This window comes from Gymnoscopelus microlampas, assembly GCF_963454915.1.
Source record: "Gymnoscopelus microlampas genome assembly, chromosome: 10".
NCBI lineage: Eukaryota > Metazoa > Chordata > Actinopteri > Myctophiformes > Myctophidae > Gymnoscopelus > Gymnoscopelus microlampas.
The window spans coordinates 20,156,621-20,180,396 of NC_139947.1; the positions used below are offsets into that span (position 1 = coordinate 20,156,621).

At 42.1% G+C, this 23,776-nt stretch overlaps 1 protein-coding gene across 9 annotated transcripts; it reads left to right on the plus strand.

Annotated features, from left to right (window-relative positions):
* The first annotated feature begins 152 nt into the window (after window positions 1–152).
* Window positions 153–23,368, plus strand: csde1 (cold shock domain containing E1, RNA-binding). 9 transcript variants are annotated; one of them, XM_084069235.1, is made up of 23 exons: window positions 153–267; window positions 3,890–4,557; window positions 5,425–5,666; window positions 7,243–7,476; window positions 8,329–8,527; window positions 8,858–9,024; window positions 9,863–9,949; window positions 11,408–11,505; window positions 11,992–12,045; window positions 12,708–12,789; window positions 12,878–13,006; window positions 13,330–13,455; window positions 14,191–14,406; window positions 14,779–14,919; window positions 15,126–15,296; window positions 17,953–18,060; window positions 18,226–18,407; window positions 19,212–19,324; window positions 19,447–19,572; window positions 19,778–19,956; window positions 20,645–20,808; window positions 21,173–21,305; window positions 21,731–23,368. In XM_084069235.1, the coding sequence occupies exons 3-23, from the start codon at window positions 5,541–5,543 to the stop codon at window positions 21,776–21,778; spliced, it is 2,883 nt and encodes a 960-aa protein (XP_083925361.1). In that variant the 5' UTR covers window positions 153–267; window positions 3,890–4,557; window positions 5,425–5,540; the 3' UTR covers window positions 21,779–23,368. The 9 variants fall into 9 exon arrangements, with proteins under 9 accessions (XP_083925361.1, XP_083925363.1, XP_083925364.1 ...); XM_084069237.1 differs by having other exon boundaries at window positions 8,858–8,967; XM_084069238.1 differs by having other exon boundaries at window positions 8,858–8,937.
* The last annotated feature ends 408 nt before the right edge of the window (window positions 23,369–23,776 follow it).

A 23,776-nucleotide genomic window follows, 5' to 3' on the forward strand; every position in this document is an offset into this window, starting at 1 on the left:
GACAATAAAAGCATGCACAGTAGCGTTTTAAATGCAGAAGTATTGCAATCTCAGATTTGACCACCAAGCGAACGGCAGCTTCACTGTTCTACCGAGGTTCTGGGGGCTTGGGCTAGTAGTAGGTGGCGCTCTCGTTCCTTTTTATGCTCTTTGTTCAGTCTTCCCGAGAAGAAGGGTGAAATCTCGCGGTAGTCCCACTCATTAATCACTACGTAATGTGCCGTGCTGCTTCTAGCGGCGCTGGTGACAGTGCTGAAAGCTGTTGGGGTGAGTTTATTGATATTTTCATCGTTATAAAAGTCACTTTGTGTATATTTCTGGTCGCCGCGTGCGACAGTAATTCTAGCGGTGGTTGTCTGTCGACGGGGGTCCGCTGTTTCGAGGCGCAGTGTGTTTTTTTCTCGCTCGGGCCTCCTGGGTGGAGGCAGCAGCAGCGGTGTTCGTCCTCGTCGCTGTAAATCACACAACACATAGCGGTTAGCATGTTGGCTTAGCATCAGTGTTGCCATGTCGGCTTATTATAAGCGAATTTGGGCTAAAGATTGGTGGTTTTGTTTTTTTGGGCTTGCTCCTAAAGTGTACTTGCTTATTTAGGCTTTCTTCCAAAAATAATATTTAACCAGTGGTTCTCAAATATTTTCTTAAAATGTTTTGTGCCCAGGGAACATTTGTTAAGACTGTTTCAGAAATATTTCAAATATTCCAAATATTCCACATTTTATAAAGGTTTAAAGCTCATGTGGCCTAGTTGCTTTTTTTTTGGGCTTGTTTTCATAGGCCTGGTTGCTTATTTTCCTCACAAAATCTGGCAACACTGCCTAGCATGCTAACATGGAGGCCTGCTTACTTTGGTCTCAGACGGACGCTACTCTATTGTTATAAATATGTGCTTCAAACGTTTAACAATATACAATATAAGAATAATATAATAATGCCCCATCTAATTGTCCCGTCGCTCGTCGACAAAGAACAGATCTACAAGCTGGCTAACATGACGCGTTGTTGGCTTGTAGATCTGTTCTCTTCGGATCGGTCGGACCGACACACTGAGTCGCGCTATGGTAGTATTGTAGGTTACTTCTAAAAGCCGTGGTCCCAATCACTCCCAAACGCTGACTAATTGCATAAATTATGTTATAGCGTTATATCTGGTATATTTAATATAAAGGTCTAATAATCCCCACCAGGCCTTCCTGTGTTGATTGTGCTGGCGACAATAGCTGGTGTGGGGACTCGGGGCTGCGACATGCCGCAACGTGTTTGTTCAGGCCCCAGATGAGAAGATGAGAGAACGGTTGTTTTCTAGGAAATCACATGGCAGTGCTGCTCCTGTGTGTGTCAATGCCGCTGTTGCGTCGACATCTGTGACCTCCCGAATTATGTGACGCCAGAGAGCGCTGTTTCGAGGCAATCCATTCCTCGCTGCCGTTGCACAAAGGCTTAGGGCCGCAGTATGGCCGCACAGGAGCTCAACGGACTTGGCTGATGTGTGTGTGAGAGAAGTTCTTTACTGTACTTAAAGTACAGGCGAGTCACGGTTGTAACATCGGGAGTGGTTAAATGATCCGAACGGTCGAGTGTCTTGCAAATTCTATACAAACCTCTGTAGTCACATATTTCGATGAGTCACCAATGTCGGAGTGACGCCAGTTTGTTATTCAGGCCCAGGTCTGATTAGCCTAACCATGTAATAACGGTAGATAACGAAATGTTTTTGTACGTACTGGAGTTCTAATTTAACCCTATTACCACATACTTATTGGTTGGTAAAATCTGATTAGGTAGTAAAGTGATCTTGCAGAAGGCAACCGAGGTGATTATTCGGGAATGTAAACCACAGCTGGCTTTGGTTGACAAAGAAATTATACTTTTTTTATGGCCTGATTATATTATTCCTCGCCACCCTGTTCTTAAAAGGCAAAACGACAAAGGTAAAACAAATATAAGATGTCAGTTGAATTTTCGAGTTTAATAGGTAATTCAGTCATGTTTTGTCAATATTATCAGGTTGTGCACCTAAGGCCTCTGGCAGGGACTGATTTCATTTGTTTACTACCTTGCATTTTGTGAAGTGTTGCCAAATGTCTTGGTTTAATTATTACCCAGTTAAGATACAGTTTGATAACCTGTTAGAAAGTGCTGAAAATGGCCAATCACTGCTGCTGGTTCAGTGGGAGGAGTGTGTTTTTGGCTGAAAATCGTGTCCAAGAAGGCTGGTTTCCATTGTTTATTTGCCAGTAACCTCTAACCCACTGATACAGCTTGTGATGACGGGTCATGCTTCTGTGTAGCTCCAAGGCTGTACAAGAACTCAATCACTCAAAATAAGAGCTGAAAAGATCACCAAGTCCTTTGGGCATATACATGGATAAGTATGTTAAAAAAAAGATGTCATTGGACATGTGCATCCTTCACAGACATGTGCACTCTTGTTTACTGCATCTGAGCTTCAGACTAGTTCAATCGGATTGTCCCAAGTTCTACAAATTACCAGTCTGAAATGCCAAGAAAGCAATTTAAATGATACACCCGGGGTGTGTGGAAGGGGTGCTTGGAATGCCATTTGCAGCCTTTTTACAACATTTTTTTTGAACCATCCTAGAGGCATGTTGGGTGGGAGCCATTGCGACACAGCCATAGCAGAATAGGTATCATGTGTCTTTGGCTTGGTCAGCCAAGCTTGTTTTCATATTGCTGTATTAAGGTCAACAACACACCCATCTCCCCTGACTTGAGGTTAGCTGCTGCATTTAACATGAAACGAAACTTTTTTTAAAAACCCTGGATAGGTAGCTGGACAATACTACATTTGCTGCTGGTGTATAGCTAGTGTCACAAAAGGGTGCACAACATCAAAGTGTTATGATGAAGCAGTGGTCCCTAGTCAGAAACGGTGCCATAAATATCAGCATGGCCAGAGTGGGAGGTATGCACAAGGACTTGTTGATCCACAAAAGCAGCCTGCTACATCTAGTCAGCTGCCTGGCATTGTGGGCTGTCCAGAGGCAGCTGAGGAAACCCTATTTTTATGCCTGTGAGTTGAGGGCAAAGAATCTGGTCTTAATAAGACAAAATATGCTATGGTACTTTCTATGGCCTTTGGTCCACACTCCAGAGGGCTTTTCCTGTTCTCTCATGTGACAAAATATGAAGTGTCTTAGTCAGTTAGGCTAATAGTACAGTGGCCACTTTATGGATGCTTAATTATAGCCCGACTAGAAACGTGCAGGCAACGTTCGATGCGAGGTATTATCTTAGCTGCTGCTTTTAGTGGGGAAGAGCAGAACGGAGTCTAAATGAGGCTGCGTCCATGATGCCACGCAAAATAACAAGACACCATGTCTTGAAATATACATGTACACTTGCACTAGTTGCTGATCAATCATGGCAAATGTTGAAATGTTTTGGATAATAGGGGTAAGAGAGTGACACGCACCAGTCTGACTGCACCACGGTATTCGTCTGTTTCGAGGCCGGGGCATCCTTATAACGCAATGAGGGCAACACGTCAAGTTTTATCAGTAGTTGATGGGTTAAATTAAGTTTGCACCACGCAACTGTAGCCTATACAACTGTGATCGGTCGGCATACTAATACTATTAGCAAATCTTGAATTACTCTTTGGTTTTCTTAACAAGTGCTGAGCGACGTAGCTGATGCAAAGCTCACTGCCCGGTGTCCACTGGCGTACGGAGCCGCAGGGCGATCAGTAGAAAAGTAGCCGGATACGGAGGCTCTTTTGGCCGGTAGCCAGCGCTTGTGATACACCCTGTATGATGGCGCTTTCATGTTTACTCCAAAGCTTTATCCTACTTTATTGTTGTTTTGGATTTGTACAATTTTGTAATTGAAGTGTATTAAACTAACTTTCTCTACTCTTTCCCAACAGTATGAAGTGAAACAGAACAGAATTTTTGTACCATCCGCAACTGCTTCTTCAAGTTCAGATCACAACGACAAAACTAAAGCCAAACATCCCAAAATAAAGCAAGACGTTGCACCTCTCAAGACAAGGAAAAAAAGGATCACTTCAAGGATTTAAATACAAGAAGCAACCAAACGACCAAAGACAAAGACGCCATTTTTGAAACGCGCTGAAGAGAAGCAATCCTACGCCTACGCAAATAACTGAGAAGACAATACCTGATCTGAAACCAGAAGTTTGTGCCTACTCAACAGCTTTGACAAAGCACACGTCCCAACGCTGCTCCTAGCCCCCTCATCCTCACCGCACCACCGAGTCACCCCGGGGTGCGGAGTGGGCTGCTATCCCCCTTCAGTCCCCCAACTGTCTCCCCATCTCTTCCTCTTATCTACTCCCACTGTCTTCATTTTGTTTCGTTTTTCTAAGCAGTGTTATTGCACCTGCATTTGCCTTTTTTTTGTGCTAGTCCCCCCTCTGTTTTCTTTTTCTTTTTTGCTTTATGCAACCATCTAGAACTTGTGCCAGAAACCTGTAACAACAAAGTGTGTGTTCGCAACTGTGTGTGAAGAGATCTACAACTGCATAGTTATCAAGATTCCTGACAACTGCAAGTTTCAAGACGCCAATCAAAGGTGGGTCTAACATCTTATGCCAGGTTGTGAAATTAGATTTAACTGGTTACAGCTGTATTGTGGCAGTTTAAAAAAAAGTTTGTTTTAGCAAAGATGATTATCTCACTTTGAGGATGTTTTTGACAGATATGAAGGTCTGAAATGCCTCTTCCAGTATGCTATCAGTCTTCTTCTGTGAAACAATTTTAGATGTTCGAAATATTCAATCCTACATTGAAGGGGCATAATTAGGGCAAAGGGCATGTTGGGTCGAATTCATAGGTGTAAATGGTCTATGGGCAGACACTGTGTCCTGAAGATGTGTCCAGGGGGGCAGCAGTGCAGATGATGTTTTTCATGACTGTGCACACATAACTTGTCGTCTTTGCTTGACTAAGTGATAGGCTGCTCTTCTATACACATTTATACCATATCTATAGCATTTTTAACATGGCTCTTACTTAAACTGTGTCCATTCGATTTGCAGCTTCATCAATGGGGATTTAAAAATATGTAGAAACAATCCATTGAATATGTTGTTCCAAAATGTTTGACTGATGCATTGCATTTCAGTAAATATGTGATTTGTATCCTCATGCCCAATAAGTTACTCTTGGCAATTTGTTACAAATACATTCTTCCATCCTGGAGATCAAGTGGGTATTTCTAAGACTGAATTGTCTCTAAAGACTCATAATCTGTGACTTCACCTGTTTCTGGGATGATTTGACAGCTTGTCCACAACCACTGCCCCACTACACTATCCTGTCATGTTCTTCCCTTCCTGAAAAAGCACACAGCTCTTTCCCTGTGATTGTAACACTTGGCACACTGGCTGTCCTGTCTGCCTTACCCGTTATATTTTTGTCCCTCTCTTCACCCTTGCAGACATCCAGCGGTGTAACATTGGTTACATAGAAATATAATTCAAAAGTCAAAACAAACCAATTTCAAGTTATCAAGTACAACAAGGGCTCAAGTTTGGTCCGAGTTTATGGAAAAATATGGGCAGCCCCTGGAAAGGCTTTGTCGAGTTTACCTTGCCTGCGTCACCACCCACCGCGTTCGTTAGCGCTGACCTGAGCAGCACCTCCCCCGTCGGACTCAGCCTGTCACCGTACGGTCGATCCGTAAGTTCCACCTTTCCCACTTTTTTCCTCCGTGACCCCCTCCTCCCCACTCCATCGAGCCCCAATCCACCAACCTTGCCCTGCATCTCTCTGCTATGACTGGCCTAACCTCTTCCATCCCTTCCGGGACCCAAGACTAGCCTCTGCTGAGGTGCAGTGTTGCAGGGTGAATGGCTTAAGGTTTTAACAAGGGTCTGGAAACTTGGCTTTCCTTGAATATTCTGCAAATGGTAAATTTTGCCTGTGCCACACAGCTCCCTTAAAAAACAAAACGGCCAATGCTGGGAAATTTGAATTCTGTTACAGGTAAACCAATTCACTTGAATCAAGAAGAAATTGAGATGTAAAATAATCTGAACACAGATTGAATTGAGATGATTAACTTTGTTGTGCACTTCACAAGCAATACATATCCATCCAATTCACAATCTTGTAATACATAAGGCTGTTGAGCTATTTTATATTTGTATACGTTTTATATATGTTTTTAGCGCCTACTGTTTTTAGAACAATTTGCTTGGTGAACAACCAAACTCAAATGTGTAGGATTCCAAGACTTGGTACTCTGATGTACTCAGACCTAACAGACCCCTGGGTGTGTTACTTTGTACTCCTGTGCTAGAGCACATAGAGCTAACAGACCTAAGCATCTGTTAAATCCTGTGTTCAGAATAGCTGTTGGCACAGTATAGGACCTAACAGGAGGCTGCTCTGGGACCCCTCATAACCCATCACCAACTCGCTGTCTACTGTAGATGACCCTATATTTAACCCGTCATTTGCATTTTCCAATCCTCTCCACACTTTATAGTTTTTCTTACTTGACTTTAGTCAATGTTATTAGCATTATGTCACTGTGGCCATTTCTCACTATTCCTGGCTGCAGCAGTTGATCATGTTTTTCAGTTCTTTCAATCTTCCTACTCTGACGCAATCTTGGAATTAATGCATTAGCATTGTCTTTGCAATGCATTGAGTTTTGTTTTTATGAAAACTACTCGTCGTCACTATTGATCATAAATGTGAGCCTACCTACAAGGATTTAACCACATGATCCCTATTGTGGGTATGCGAACATTTGGCGGAAATATCAGATCTGCATGCTCACAACGTGACACTTGGGACGTGTTGTGAGCCTGTAGATCGTCCGTTGTCAGCTTGTAGATCGGCTATTTTCGGCAAACAGATTTTGAGTGGAAAAGGAGGGGCCAAGCAGAATAGACTCCCGGGGGACCCAGGTCTATGGATGGAGTTTAGGGTTTAAGTATTGGAACTGGAATCTATTGCCTGTGTAGACTGCTATATTCTGGCAGACTGCTTACTGCTACTACTAGGATGGGTAAGATGCGGGTAATGGCAAGAAACTACACAGGAAAGAGGTTATGAAAGCGGCTTGTTATTTATGGGAAAACAATGAGAGTTGCATTGAAAATCCAAGCAAGTACAATTTTCCGTCATGTTGGATTACCGTTGGTGTGTTGGATAGTAAGTCTCCAATTACTTTGGATGCTTGGGTATTGTATTTGTACCAAAATGACTGAACATTTACCATCGGGTACTTTTATTTTATGTAAAGATCCACTCTTTTGAAAGTGGTTTCTCTCAACGGCGTGTCAGAGTTCTGCCCCCACTGTCAGAAATGGAGAAGAGAGGCTGTTCTGAACCTCCGGTGGCACGCAAAACGACTGCCCCTGCCCCCTCCACGTCCACCTCCACTGGGCCCGTGCCCATACCCCGCTCCTCCTCCGTCTCATGTCATCCCCAGCCAGGAAGTAAAAAACACAAACGGACTCCCCTGTATCAGAGATCTGTAAGTGGGCATGTTGAATTGTGCCCACATTGACTTTTAACAGCCCGGTGTGCAGCTAGGATGCCTTAACAGCATGGTTTCACTTTTATATTGGTGTGCTGTTGAACACCCATAGTTGTAGGACCATTGATGGTCATTATCGTTGCTCTTCAATGATGGTTGGTAGAAAAAGGTAAAAGGTTTTGTTTGCAGTGTAATACTTTACTTTACAGTATTTTACTTAAAGGAGTGCATGAAAAGTGTGCCTAATGCTAGCTTTTGCGTCTCATAGGCCTAAAACACTACTGACAAAGCTCGGTACAAAGTAGCCTACCGCATGATTTTGATACAACTAGAAAGTCCATACAGTGTGGTCCTGTTGGCAGCGAATGGTCTGAATCATCATGAAATTCCCTCTAGGCGTGGCGGTCTATCCGTGTTCACCTCTATTCACAAATGGTGGTTAGATAGCCCTAGAATGCTCTAATAGACCGTACCCCCCCACCCCCATGTGTGCTGTTCTTTGCATGTTTTAGTGAAGTAGATAGATGGTGTGGAAGATTAACCTTTTTTATTTATTTTTATTCAAGATCTACATCAGACTTCATTAAACCCCAGCCCTCATTTTTCTTTTCTGTGCTGGTTCATTTTGCCATCTTAACCACTTTCAAACTGGCATCCCTATTTTGGGCATGTCGTTATAGCTGAAAACTTTCAGACATTTTCAAAAATAGGGAAAATGCCGTATCTACATGCTCAGATGAGCTATTTTCGCTATGTCATTTGGCATAGTATAAAGGGCTTAGGTGGTTAATTGGCCTTTTTAATCAGTACTAAAATTAATAACACTTTTTTGTCCTCCCCCTTGCCCAGATGAGTTTTGACCCGGGCATGCTCCACAACAATGGGCATACCGCGTATGCCAACGGCACAGGGCCCAGCATCAGGGAGACGGGCGTGGTGGAGAAGCTGCTCACCTCGTACGGCTTCATTCAGTGCTCGGAGCGGCAGGCACGACTCTTCTTTCACTGTTCCCAGTACAATGGTAACCTGCAAGAGCTCAAGATAGGAGGTGAGCGCCACCTGCTGGCTTCGTTTCAGTAGCTATATCAACATGTACAAAGTAAGGCACACAATCTGTGGTCCTCTTTGACATATTTGGCCATTGCTAGACACTAGGTAAGTTTTATTAGCAATGATTCTCAGCCCATTTGATTTAAGGACCCCCGGTTTGATGTACATCATTCTATGGACCCCCATTTGATAAAATGTTGTACCTTTGAGACCCCAGTCTAGAAGCCATTTCAAGTAGTTGGAGCTGTGCTTGTATTGCTCTTGTGTACTAACCTAACTACTGGCTTCTCTCTTCTTGTCGTTGTTCTTCTTGTCGTTCACCCTTCAGATGACGTGGAGTTTGAGGTGTCCTCGGACAGGCGCACGGGCAAGCCCATAGCGGTGAAGCTGCTTAAGATAAAGCCAGAGGTACTGCCAGAGGAGCGCATCTCGGGCCAGGTGGGGCCAGACTCGCACGCCTCTCCCTTTACTGTCCTGCATGGTTATATTCATCCAGTTAAGGAATACCATTTTATTTTTGGTTGTCTACTTGTCTGTGTCTGTCATCTCAGTGAGTGTTGTCTACTGTTATGTTTTTGAAATGCATTTTTTTCAAGCACATTGTAAATTTTATTATATTTGTTTATCCATTTTCTAAAAGTGAAACCGACATGTTTATGGTGAGCCATAAACGTATTCCAGTCATCTATTGGCATTTAGTAGTGATAGAAATATGGCACGTGCCCTTTTTTCCATCGGGGTTTACAATGAGCTTGAATGTCCTCGACCTGCATGTTTGGTGTGCAAAGCTGTAGAAGTGTTGTATGTCTAAGCAGCAAATTCAGATACTGTGATAGTGATTTGATGTAACTGCAGAGTGAGTTGATCAATCATGTATGTACTAATTTTGAAGGCTGATTTGTAAATGAACACACTGCTGGGACAATATTACAAAAATGGATTGGTTACTTAACCACTTTGTTGTAGGTCAAATAGCTAAAATAGCTGATGTACATCTACAAGCTCACAACGCGTCGCACGTTGAGCTTGTAGATCTGCCAGATTGCTGAATATAAGCCTATATTTGCAGATTGTTCACCTATTATGACATGAATAATTAGATACATTGAGTTCATGAGAGAACGTACACATATGCAGTGTACTTATTTCATGATACCTATACTATCTTGTCTTACCAACTTCTCACTGTGTAGACATTGGAAAATCAGCCATTTAAGCAGGACATGTAATTGCAACCATACATTAAATTGGAACATGCCTTGTGAATGTGTTTTTGAAAGACCCTTCCTTTTTTAACAGTGTCCAATTTCTTGTGATTGCCTCCTTCACATAGGTTGTCTCAGCAATACCAACTCACCTGGATGGAAAGTCAGCCCCTGGCCAGGTGCCCACTGGCAGTGTTTGCTATGAGAGAAATGGGGTACGTATCAGATGTCACCCAGAGAGATTCTAGTTAGAGCAGTGGCCAGCTGGTCAAAGACACACATAAATGGTTGAAAGGGAGGTTTCACTCTAGTCTCTTGAGATTATCCACTTAAAGGTGTTATGACATGGCCCGAAAATATCATATTTTATACTGTACGTCATGTGGTCTCTCTGAAAACAGGGCGGGATGTATCACAGATTGATTTGGCATTTGCAGTAGCTCTGCTCTGAGTTCCCCACTCGCATCAAACAGACCAGCAATAATGAGTCTGTGACCTCAACATCATATTTGTCTATATATTCCCCTTCAAAGTAGTTCGTTGATGCTTATTTATTGAAATGATAAAAATTGCTATAGTTTGAACGCTGCATGGGTCTCCGTCTCTCCGAGGGGACTCTGAGAGCTCCCCAGAGCTGCTCTGTGTCCCCTCTGGCCTGGGAGAAATACACTCATTGTATCTCCAGCCAGCGCCAGTTGGCTACGTCCCGTCCCTCCCCCCAGCTGAATCGCAGTAGTAGCTTGAAGTTGGATGACTGACAAGGGGGGCGGGCACATAAATATTCGACAACTGAGAAAGGTTTGGTAAAAGTTCGGTGCCTATAAAAATCAATGTTGAACAACTACGTGATCTATTTATTGGCTGAAATGAATAGTTTGTTTAGAAACGAGCTGCGGCAGTGCGTGTATTATAATCTCCATGGCCGTGTCTCCCCTCTGTGTCCCCGCTCTCAGATGCCCTGAACCCGGCCAGAATTCATGCCTTGCCTCCCCCTAACCCCGATTTTTATCATTTCAATAAATAAGCATAAACAAACTACTTCACATGAACAATGTTGGTGTAACTTAGATTTTGTTGGATGTATATTTTATATACACAGATTAACAAATAAAATACATTTTCATGTAAAACCATTTCCTGGTTCAGTGGTGCGAGCGAGGGGAGACGCGAAGGGAGAGAGAGTGGAGTACAATACAGTCGATAAAAGTCCATTATAAATGATAAACACAATATAAAATATACCCCAGCGTGACGTCATCAAAATATTAGCTAATCTGATTAGCCTGACTACCCCTTTTTTTGGACGTCATAACACTTTAAGCCATATTTATACTACAGAAACGGGGGACATTTTTTACATGCCCAAAATCGGGACACCAGATTGAAAGTGGCTCAGATCCTAATTTATGATGTGGATGCATTTTCTTCTTTTTTTCCCCTTTTTTTTAGTAGCCAATCTACAAGCTTACAACACGTCAACGTATTTTGAACTTGTATTTGTTAGAGTGCAAATCAGAGCCTAATTTCTCTAAAAGTGTTTTGTACTTTGGCTTGGTTTGCTTGCACACATTTATGATGCGGATCCAGACATTGTATGTATGTACGTTACGTTAATATAGTATTATGATATGATTGGGTGACAAAGCTGTAACTATTTGGTATGACCTCCACAGGAAGTGTTCTACCTTACCTACACCCCTGATGATATTGAGGGCAACATGCATCTTGACACTGGAGACAAAGTCAGCTTCTACATGGAGACAAACAAGCAGTAAGTCCTTAAGCCATAATATTTTGTATTAAGTAATGCCTTGGAGCACACTTAAAGACATTTTAAAACTGCGTAAAGACTCAACGTCGCACAATTAACAAATTACTTTTGCATATGACGTTGTCGTTGACAATCACGCTCTGTCATAGAGGCGCACACTCGCCTCTATGACGGCGCACACTTTTCGTCGTAAAAATCTAAAAGGTTTGATGGAATCTGGGCCAAGGCTCGATTGATTGATTAAATACTTAATGAACTTGCTTATTAACAGTACAAGTATTCCAGTCAAGGTTATGCTATAAGGATAACACAAAAAGTAGGCAATCGATTTGAATCCTCAAGTGCAAGATCAGTTGTCATGTTCAAATTGAGGCTTTAACTCTTAAAAGGACGACTTCACCCATTTTAAACCTTCATATAATAGATCCTCACTAATGCTCCTGATAAAATTGTGTCATTTTCTTCTACTCGGTCTGTGTCTCATAGGAGGGCTGTGGACACTTCAGAAACCTGCCTACCAGTGACATCATCGTTTGGAAGGTTTTTTTCTTCAAGATTTCCTTTTTTAATTAAACATTTTATTAACAGGAGAACAATGGCTTCCATTATAGCATGTTAACTTTCCAGGAATAGAAAGCCTGTAGTTTCTATTAGCTTGGATTCCCCATGATGATGTCACTGGTACGCGGATTTCTGAACTGTCCACAACCCTCCTCTGAGACACAGACTGAGTAGACAAAAAATTTGCCATATTATCATGAGCATTAGTGAGGACCAATTCTATCAAGACAGGTTGAAAATGGGTGAAGTCGTCCTTTAATGTGTGTTCACAGCATAATTTTCTAGGTTGCACTGATGACATTTTATTATAGTGCCAAATCATAGCTAGTTGCCTAAAGACATTTTACAATTAGAGCAGAGACCCCCATGTTTACCCCCTGTTCTAGGGTTAGTGGCCATCTGCCATGACCGTGTCGAAGGGAAAGGGGGAGGCGGGGATGACGCAAGACAATAACACCAACAACAATAGTAGCAAATGTACAGTGACACCTACCCCAAAACAATTCAAGGGGACTAAATTATTAACTACAATGTCAGCGATAACGACTATAATAGTCCACATTCGAATATCACAGCTGGGGCTCCACAATTGTGATCTATTGGAGCATGATTGAATTTGTTCCTTTTGTTGTGTTCTTTAGTACCGGTGCAGTCAGTGCTCACAGTATTCACCTGGTGAAGAAGAAGCAGATGAGGTGCCAGGGTGTGGTGTGTGCCACCAAGGTAAGGCTGAGCCATGCCACTGCTAATCCTAACATTACATTATGGTCAGCTGTTGCTTTAAACATGTGGTGTCGTTTGTGTTTGTTAGGAGGCCTTCGGGTTCATCGAGAGGGCTGACGTGGTTAAGGAGATCTTCTTTCACTACAGTGAATTCAAGGGCGATCTGGAGGCTTTGCAGGCAGGAGACGATGTGGAATTCACCATTAAAGACAGAAATGTAGGTGTCTTCATATACTCGGCCATTTAAAGCAGGCACGAAACAACATTCAGCCACTAGATGTCGCTCTTTTACAACACCTTTTTACATGAGATTCCACACTGTGTAAAGGCCCTGTGGATGTATTAATTTATTTGTATTATTTCAGAGATGTTTTATATACCCTTTTAGTGTTTATAATCTGTCTTCGCCTTCTCTTATAAATGATGGTGAGGTGGGTTATCATTTTAACAGTCATTCCTAGAGTTTACGTGGCTCAAACCTGGGAGAAATCATCATGTCTACAAACAAGATTTTAAACATTCTATCTTTTCTTATCCAAGGGTAAAGAAGTGGCCACTGATGTGAGGCTGCTCCCCCAGGGAACGGTCATCTTCGAGGACATCAGCATCGAGCAATTTGAAGGCACAGTCGCCAAGGTCATCCCCAAAGTTCCCACCAAGAACCAGGTACTTGCAAAAACGTACCCCAAATTAGCAGTGTATTTTAGTGCCTTATGTCCACTTGGCTGTTTTTTTTGTTTGTTGGATGCTTTTTGTTGTGTATGTGAAGGTCATATTTCGGCTTGAGGGAAGTCAATATTTCCGACAATGCATTGAAGGTTCTGGGCTCTCCCCAGATTGGCAGAAGGAGAGTAGTGCCCAGGATTAAATAGGCAATTGGCACTGGGTGAAAAAAATGGGTTACAAAATCGTGGGATAAAAATGTACATAAAAAAGAAATGCAGATGAAAAAAACAAAGGCACTCTTCCAAAAAAGCTTTAATACAAATTTACAATGCCTTTTAATATCTAGTTCACACCTACACTCAGTGGTGTGTTCTACCGTCAGATGCTGTGTACGGCGTATACCTTGAGATTTTTTTTCGTCGCTACCGTATACCTTCAAAAACGGTTTCATCCATTGAAAATGCGAGAGCGTATACCCACGACCACGCGCATCGTATCGTAGCGTATACCTTCCGTAAAAACTAGAACACAACACTGCCTACACTACAATCAATGCCTTTTGATATCTAGTTCACACCTACACTACAATGCCTTTTGATATCTAGTTCCCCACACACAAATTGCTGATCTGCGCTGTGAGCCTAGGGTGTCAGTTGCTATGGCTGTGCGGCTAATTAGGGGAATATTGATTGCTCTGAGGCACAGCATTCTCAATCTGTCTCTTGTGACTGGCAGAACGACCCGCTACCAGGCCGTATCACTGCCAGGATTGGCTTCACTGACAAGGAACTGCTGTTCGGGGAGAAGGACACAAAGTCCAAGGTGACCCTCCTGGAGGGAGACCACGTCCAGTTCAACATCTCCACCGATCGCAGGGACAAGCTGGAGAGAGCCACCAACATTGACATCCTCTCTGACACCTTCAATTTCACCAAGGAGGTCCGTGAAATGGTGAGAAACCCCTTTGTTTTCATGGTGGATATGAAATGTAGCTTTCAAGTTTTAGCTGTGCCAGTTTTAACTGTTGAGTTTTGATTAAACAACACTTTTTTTTTTTTTTTTACCTTTTTTGAAACTAAATGAGCAAACCTGCTTTAACCCATTTAGACCTGAGGCCGATTATAAAAACGCCTACTAAATCCTGACTTAAGTTTTCCTGACCTAATGGGGCTCCAGGTCTAAATGGTTTAAAAATAAGTTAAAACTAATATGGCTAAACAAAAGAAGTCAACTAAATACAAAATGAATGAAAAATGTAAAGTAATGCTGCTTTTACGTTGGCTTTGTGTGACTTTAAGGGATTTTTTGTTTTCTGCCTTCTAGGGTGTGATCGCTGCCATGCGTGACGGCTTTGGCTTCATAAAGTGCGTGGATCGGGATGCCAGGATGTTCTTTCACTTCAGCGAAGTCCTGGAAGACAGTCAGCTACACATCTCCGACGAAGTGGAGTTCACAGTCGTACCTGTAAGTCATACCTCTGCTCTTTTTCAGACATGCATAATTGTTACTTTGTTGTGCGGCGAATAACGGATGGGCAATCTACAAGCTCACAACAGTCTCATTACAATGTATTGTGAGCTTGTAGGTCAGCCATTTCCACTATTTTTAATGTTTTTTTTTATAGTTTTTTTTTACACAGCAACTTTACCTTCTCTCTCTCTCCTAACCAGGACATGCTGTCCGCTCAGAGGAACCACGCAGTGCGCATCAAGAAGCTGCCGAAGGGCACCGTGTCTTTTCACACGCAGTCTGAGCAGCGTTTTGCAGGTGTGGTGGAGAAGGAAGTGCCTTCAGTTTCCGCCAAGAACGCCAGTCCCAGCAAGGGAAAGGAGAAGGAGAAGGTACGAGAGCTGAAAGTCACTGAGTAAAAACCCATGACAATGTGCTCTGTGGGTCCTATTCTCTCCCATCTTCTGGGCTTTAGTTCCCATTGTGATCCTCAAGTCCAGTTTTTAGACTTGTATACAACCTCCTTGACGTCATATTTGTTTCCCACCCAGAGTATGATGTGAGAGCAAAGTGGCTGCTGTGATTATGTTCAATTGGGGCTTGAAGTTGGCCGGTTTTAGCTTCTAATATTCCTTTTTGCTTTTTTCCTTCCACAAAACTCCACCCCCTCATGCTCCCTCACTTCATTAGAAAAAAAAAGTCAAGGTAGGATTCTGGGCTTTTGCATGATGCCTCCCCACTGAGATAAGTAAAATAACATAGACAAGCGTACGTCTGGGCGTTCGGGTGGTGCAGGAGTGAAGTTCCTGTTCGCCACCGCAGAGGCTAGGGGCTTAATCCTCTCCGGTGCATCTGGCTTGGCCGGGCGTCCATACGAACACAGTTGGCCATATTCACGGGAGGGAAGTCCGGACAGTGAGGGTGATCCTCACTGTCCGGTGCAGTGGTGTTGCTGCACCAGCGACTCCTACAGGTTGGTCAGCAGGGATGTTTAGTTATGAGGAATAGTGTGTTCCTCTCCACACGCTACATCCTCCCAACTCCTCAATACCATCCCTAGGACCAACCAGAGCAAACCAGTCCGAAGGCCAACCGGTAGGGGTCAGCAGTGACAAGACGACACACTACATTGTGTGGGGAATTCAGAAATTGCCATACAAACTCAATTGGGGAATAATTGGCCCAAAAAAAGCCATGCTCATTTATCATGGACAAAATGATCTACAATGTTGGAAAACCTTTACTGTAAATAATATACTAACATTTAGTATAAATAAATGATTAGAGCTAACCGCTTAGTTTTACTGGAGCAATCTGAAAGTTATTACATGAAGTTGAAAGATTGAGAATTCTTGTTGTTAGCTAGACTGTGACTATCTAATGGGTCTCTTTTCTTCTCTCTAAGGCTAAAGTTGTAGAAAAGGTCAGTGTTTGCAGGCCTGTGGTCAACTTATGTAGACTGTTACTTGCCCCCACTGTTGATGGAATGGTCTTGGCGTCGGCATTTAACCTGAGCAACCTAGAAATAGAAACTTTAATCCAAACTTAACCTAGAATTGGAAACTTTAATCCAACTTATTTCCTTTGTGGCTGTTTCACAGTTTGCCTCACCAAGCCGCCTACAGCAATGAGTGTAGATTTGTGACATGCTCTGATCATAGGGTTGCATGGTTATGGCCAAAATGACATTGAAACTAATCTGATTTTGAATGAAGGTATTAAAGTATCAACAGTACTTCACAAACTTTGACTACATGAAACTTATCATCATAGAGAAAGCCATGCTTGAATGCAGGGAATACAGCAATTTCTGTGTAGGAGCTTTTCAGTGGATGCATCAAGTAGACTTGATGCAGTGTTACTATATTTAACTAGCACATGTGTAATGGTTGGAGGTGGTGCGGTCTCCCTCCATTGAGAGTTTTAGATCCTGGGAGTTAGGTAGGACAACTACTGGTTGACAAGTAGTCCTGCCTGAAGATCACAAGTCCAATGTGGTTTCCCATGTGGGAATCCCAGGTGTCAAGAGGGCTTATAATGTACAGATTATAGCTTTTATCGCCAATGCACGTTTGTAAGACAATCCGAAGTTGTTGATACTTGGTCCCAGAAATCATTGTGAATATAAGAGAGGAATGCAAGTTGGAGATTTCATCCTAAAGGTCATGGAATTGAAGATTTCAATATTGATCAACTCAGACCTGAATTACCAAATGAGGCAATGAATGAAGCGCAAGCTTGTTGAAGATTTGTTCAAATAAATTAAGCTAATACTAACAGTTATTGCTAACCAATTAATGGTGTGCCACTGAATGTGTGCCTGTTAAGCCCAGCCTTTCATCCCATCCACTACTTTTTAGACAAATGGTCCACACAAATTAGCTATGGATAACAACTACTACAACCACATCCTTTGCTTGTGTGTAAAACTGAGAGCTACATGGTGTGTGTCCTGGTGCTTTTCCACTGCATGGTACAGACTCGACTTGCTTTTTCACTGCAGAAAGGACCATTTGTGGTTGGTCTTAATAGTGACATCCATCCCTCTGTTTGGAAAGTGCTAAATGATACTAAAGCTAATGCTGTCTGCAAACAATATCCATTTCCTCTGTAAATTCCAAACGGTTATAACATTTTAGGCAAGTAGTAGACCATGCAGTTGCTCAATAAATGTAGTGGCTAGTACAGTCGTGAAACCTCCGCCAACAAATGTATACCTACTGCTATGAGAACCAATCCTGATAATTTCCCAATATAGTCTCTGCATTGTTTCTGCAATGCAGTTATTTATCTGTACATTTTTTAATTATTTGCACTCAGTTTTAGCCCCTACATTGAATTTAGATATCACATTCATCTGGCTTTGCAAGACTAGTTTAGCCTCTGCTCCCTTGTGATATAAAGAAAAGTGCCCAATGGAAATTGGAAAACCAAAAGGTTTTAAGCGGTACTGTGCAGGAAAAAGATGCCGTTAGTGATGGCATCTGTTGGCTCCTGTATTAGTAAAGTGGTCTAATGCTGTAATGCGTCTTGTGTTGTCCTCTGCAGGAACCTGAGGAGGGAGTGATTGCATATGAAGACTGCGGAGTGAAAATGACGGTGACCTACCATGTCAAGGATCTGGAGGGATCCTATTACCCACAACCTGGAGATAAGGTATTTTAATATTTCCTTCACTGTCCTGTAAGTCTTAACAGGTATGTGCTGGTTTATTAAAAAAAAAAAAACGAATCATTCTAAATGTATTAGGATCTGAACATTTCACTAAGTATTGAGTGAAGTGACCGATATGTGACATTTGTGAATGTGTCTGGCCACTAGGTGGAGTTTTCCATTAACGAAGTGAAGCGAACTGGCCAGCAGAGCGCCGTCAACATCAAGGTCCTCAACCGTCCGGTCAGCAACAATAGCAAGAAGCTGCAGGGCTTTGTCGCCACGCTCAAGGACAACTTTGGCTTCATCGAGACGGCCAATCACGACCAAGAGATTTTCTTCCATTACAGGTAAGTTCATTCAAACACACTGGAGCAATTTATTGTTTACCATAAACATTTGGGGCTGTCATAAAATGTTCATGTGACCGTTATATACAATTGATAGGGGTCTGTTTGGTTCCATTTGCACACTCTTCGTTAAATTAACACTGGTACCCCAAGCTACACTGTAAAATCCTCTGATTATTTAAAAAGAATCGTATCACACTAGAATTTCGCTCTAGTGGCCACGCAGTGCCCACTTGGCAGCGCAGTCTTTCTTTCTCTCTTTCTTTCGCCGAGAGAGAGAAAGAGTGCTTATTTGGCGCGCGCAACCTGGCAACTGCGTGACAGCTAAAGGGAACTAACCTCGCGTCACCAGTCTTTCCACCTCGGAGGAAATAAAAGGTAACAAAAATGGTTTACACGAAATGTTGTCTGCCTCGCGGTGTTTGGGTCTCGCTGGGCGGTGGTCAGCGATGACGCTAAGGAACAACATGGCCGACCTTAATGTTGTGAGTTTGTGTTGGCCGCAATTAATTATGCTTCGAGGGGGCAGATGTGTGCTGAGCAGTGAGAAGTAGCCTACGGACTGCGTGAAGTAATTGTGCGCGTTGTGGCTTGTGGTGTTAGTGACATTGATATGTTGTTGTTGTGTTTAGTCCGACACAGTGACACGGGGAAATTATGGGTTTTGGTTTGTGCAATGTATTATAGGATGGGGCTCCATGGCCTAATGCATGTCCAACTGGGGTCCTTTGAAATGGAAAAAGGTTCAGAATCATAATTTTAAGGTTTGAGAATCACTATATAACTCAAGTTTCTCACTTATAGTGAGGTGTGTGGAGAGTTGGAGAGCATGGAGCTGGGTGATACAGTGGAATACATCCTGTCCAAGGGAAAAGGAAACAAAGTCAGTGCTGAGAAAGTTACCAAAGTGGCAGCAGGTAGGAGGGGTTTAAATTCCTGGTGTTTTTGTTTAAATTATGCTACTCACTACTCTGATTATAAAGTTATTTCTGTCTGTGCATGCTTATGCATACTTGTGTTCCACTTTTATTTTTATTAGTGAATGGCGTCGGGGTCGGAGAGGACATCAGTGCAACAGTGATGCTAGGAAAAGTGGTCCGTCCTCTGCGCAGTGTGGACCCTTCCCAAACAGAGTACCAAGGACTTATTGAAGTTATAGAAGAAGGTGCGTCTCAGTTAACCACTTAAGACCTCTTTTATACTCTTGTCGTACGATAGTGTCACAAGGCAAGCATAGACGCTCTACCAAGCTCGCAAGGAGCGCCAGGTTGAATGTGGTTCTTGAACAAAAGTAATACAAGACCTTTCTGTTGGAAGACACGGTAGAACCAAAATAATCCTTCCCTCTGTCTCTCTCTGGCCTCATTCAGGTGGAACTAAAGGTCAGAATTACCCTTTTGGCATCATGGGCATGGCAAACAAGGCTGATTGTCTGCAGAAGGGAGAGATGGTCAAGTTCCAGCTATGTACTGTGGCCCAGACTGGACAGAAGATGGCTTGTAGTGTGGTGCCGCATCGTAGAGCCCTGGTGGAGTGTGTCAAAGACCAGGTAGTGATCTCTTTCAACTCAAAGTGACATGTCTTTAAAGGGGTGTATGTGATATGTTAATGTAAAAAGAGGTTGCTCTATATTACAATTATCATTGCTATAGAGTTGTTTTTTTGTAATGGGGGTCTCCCATCTGTCCTGATAATAAACAGACAAGCAAATGATAAACATGTCATTCCCCACCACTGTGATGTAGTCCCACCTTTGGTATAGTCTGTGAATGGTGAGTGTAGGCTACTTGAAGTAGGGGGAAATTGTAGAAGCATTTTATATGGGTCATTGGGAGAATGAAAGGACAGATTGATGGGAGACTATTTATGTTGCCCGCTATCCTCCAAACAAGCCATACAAATTATAGCATGAAATGTATCATTGTAATAACCCTGTTTGTATGCAATATGCCTCAATTTAAGAACTACAATAAGCAACAATAGATCTACCGTATTGCGTGTATACATGAATGAATAACACATGTGTTGTTTACTAATGAGCAGGAGTGACCAAAACCCCTGTTACTGAACACTATGATTGCCAACACTTGTTTTTACAAAGGCATATCACTTGAACCTCCAATGTTTAAGTGCATTAGGAATAAACTGTGAATGACTTTTTTTTATTGTGCATTTCTGGTGTAAATGCTGCCACTTGTGAATAAGGATACTTAAATGTTTTGTGCCCTTCTCTCCAGTTTGGTTTTATCACATATGAAGTCGGCGAGAGCAAGAAGTTATTTTTCCATGTCAAAGAGGTGCAAGATGGACTGGAACTCCAGGCCGGGGATGAGGTGGAGTTCTCAGTCATCCTCAATCAACGCACAGGAAAGTGTAGTGCCTGCAACGTACGCAGAGTCTGGTAAGGACACCAGGGGGCAGTGTGTGTGGTGGGGCCCTTTGTATTCATTAACCACTTTTACCATGGCATTCAAAAATTCACCAAAAGTCACGGCAGTGTTTTGGGGCTGCGCTACAATATAATTTATTCATTGATTAGATAGGCGTACAAATCTGCAGGAATTGCTGCTATAATGTTCTAATGAATATTCATAAGGCCAACAATGTATGCTTTTATTTTAAGATCTTTATTTCCACTTTGAAATTACACAATAGTGTGGGGTAGACAAAAAACTTTCACCATAAGTGGCATAAAAAAGTTTGAGAACCCCTGATGAAATGTGTTGGAACTAAATGTGTTTTTTTTTCTCTCCTCATCCATATAGTGAAGGGCCTAAGCCGGTTGCAACCCCACGTCCTGATCGGCTGGTGAACCGACTAAAGAGCATCACCCTGGACGATGCCAGTGCCCCCCGCCTTGTCATTGTGAGGCAGCCCCGTGGTCCTGACAACTCAAAGGTACACTGTTGTCATTTGCCTCCTTTTGTTCCAACTGTATTTAACCACTTTCGACCTGGTGTCCCTATTTTGGGCATATCATTATATGCAACATTTCACCAAAATAGTGAAAAATAGCCAATCTACAAGTCCACAAGGCACCGCGCCCACAATGCAAGATTGTAGATCAGCCATTTTCGCGATTTGTCATTGTATGGACTATGGAAATAGTCTGGGACAAGGAAGTAGCTGAACTTTCTTTAATGCTAGATGTATACTACATTGATGGTGTTTGACTATTAATGTACAAACTCATTTTGTGGGTTTGTAGATCGAGCTTGTAGATCGGCTATTTTTGGCAAACAACACCATCTTACGACGAAGTATAAATCAAGCTGAAGTCAACTTTAAGTTTGAAGTCTGTATATTGTTCATTTTATGTGCAGGGCTTCAATGTGGAATGGAAGACTCGTCAACCTGGTGTCATCGACTGAGCAATACAGACCGCCCCCCACTCCACCTCATCCAGAGTAGGCGGACCTAGATTAAGAAACGCTATCCCGAAAACAAATATATAAAAACAAATATATATTGGAAAAAAAAAAAAGCTGACAGGGGATAAGGGTGTTTTGTTTTGCTTTGACACATACTTGTACACACAAACTCATACACAAAATCATGCGCATACATAGAGTAATCAGCATGTGTTACCATGTCCCTGTCCACATCTACGAAGGGAACCCTCTCATTCCATAGTTCCCAGCCTCCCATGTCCACTTCTGCACTGCAGTGTACATGGGGAACTCTTCCGAGTGCGTGTGTGTGTGCGCTGTACCTAGAGTTGCTTAAAGTATGTTAATGGAGGTATTTGTTTTGTTTTTTTCGAGGGCCCTGGCCCTCCAAATCAAGAGTGACGGTTGTGACTGTCTTTGTCCCCATCTCCTTTGATTTCTCTGCTTTGTCTGGAATTCTGCACCTGCAACCATTTTTTTTTGTTCCCGTTGGTGTGGGAGTGTGTTTGATGTTGGCATGTGTTTTGAGCCATCCGCTCTTTTTTCCCCCTTGTAGTTTTCTCCTTACTCAAGGAAACTTAAAATGGTGTCATTGAGTTTCCACTACTGTATGCTTTCCTACAAAAACATATAAAGCAAAGCGAAGTTCCCTCCATAAGGAGGATCATATTTCTCATATGTGCGAGCTTAAACTGAGGCTACTTCTCTGCTCGTTTTTTTGAGCAGTTTTTAAAATGCTTTATTCAAGAGCTGAAGTGAAAGCATGGTGAGTGTGTATGCGTGTGTGTGTGTGTGTGTGTGTGTGTGTGTGTTGTATGTGAATGTAGTTTATCAAATGGGGATTTACTTTTACCAATCATGAGTCCTTCGATGCCGCCTTGGTAGTCACATGCTCATTTAAGCAAATTTTCCCAGGTGCAGAATTCCTTATGCCATCTTATATCTAGCAGTTCTTTTATACAATGTTTTTTTTTTCCTTGCACATATTTTCTTCTTGTTTTCTTTTTTTTTTCATTGAAACTTGATCTGCTAATAATACATAAGATAAAGTAAGAATAAGGTGCCTAAACTACAAGCAAAATAAAAAATATAAAAAAATTAGATGTATCCTCTGACCCCCAGCCAACCGCCAAAATATTCAGAACAATCTTAGGGTGGCTTTTGTTTTTCTAGTAGAAATAATACTGGTATGCATCCCAAATACCTGTGGGTTGAAATATACTGTATGTAATGTGTGCTTTTTTCCTTAGTGAAAGATTCAAACATCAAAATAACAAAAACAAATTTAACTTAAAAAAAAGGGGAATGGTAACATATTAGAAAAAAATAATAAAGTACAAAAATACAAAAAAACAAACAAAAAAAACGTAAGGATCAGGATGTATTGTGCTCTGGAGACATTGGTGGGAGAGCTGTTGTGCCTCTATGCACATTAAGTTACAGTCAAAATTACTTTCAACTGTGGAGAACACTGGGTTCCTGAGGAGCCACATACAGAGGTTCTCCTATGTATGTACTTTTGTTAATGGTCTTGAATGAAACAACATGAATTAAAGTTTTATGAAAACCATACCAGGTCTTTGTCTTTATTTTAATCACTTAGTGTCATAACTAAGTAAATGTTTTTGTAAAATGACTTTTCACAAATTGATCTACCAACTTGCATGTTGTGGTGTAATACATTGAGCTTATAGATGGGCTACTTTCACAACGAAGTATAAAATAGGGCTTGAATCTAGTGTAAGTGATTAACTGGTCTCCCCAACTCTTTAGTACACCTAAAATAGGTTTTCAGTTCTTGAGACAGGAGATGGAGACAGGAGAGGGAACTCACACAGGGTCTGATCACATGGAAGTGATAAGATAAATTGGCAGGCAAAATTGGAACTGGAACACTAACATGTTGGAGAGACGGGGGGACCCCTGTTGCTGTATAAACACTAGCAATGATTACTATCAAAATAGAATTTGTACTTTTAA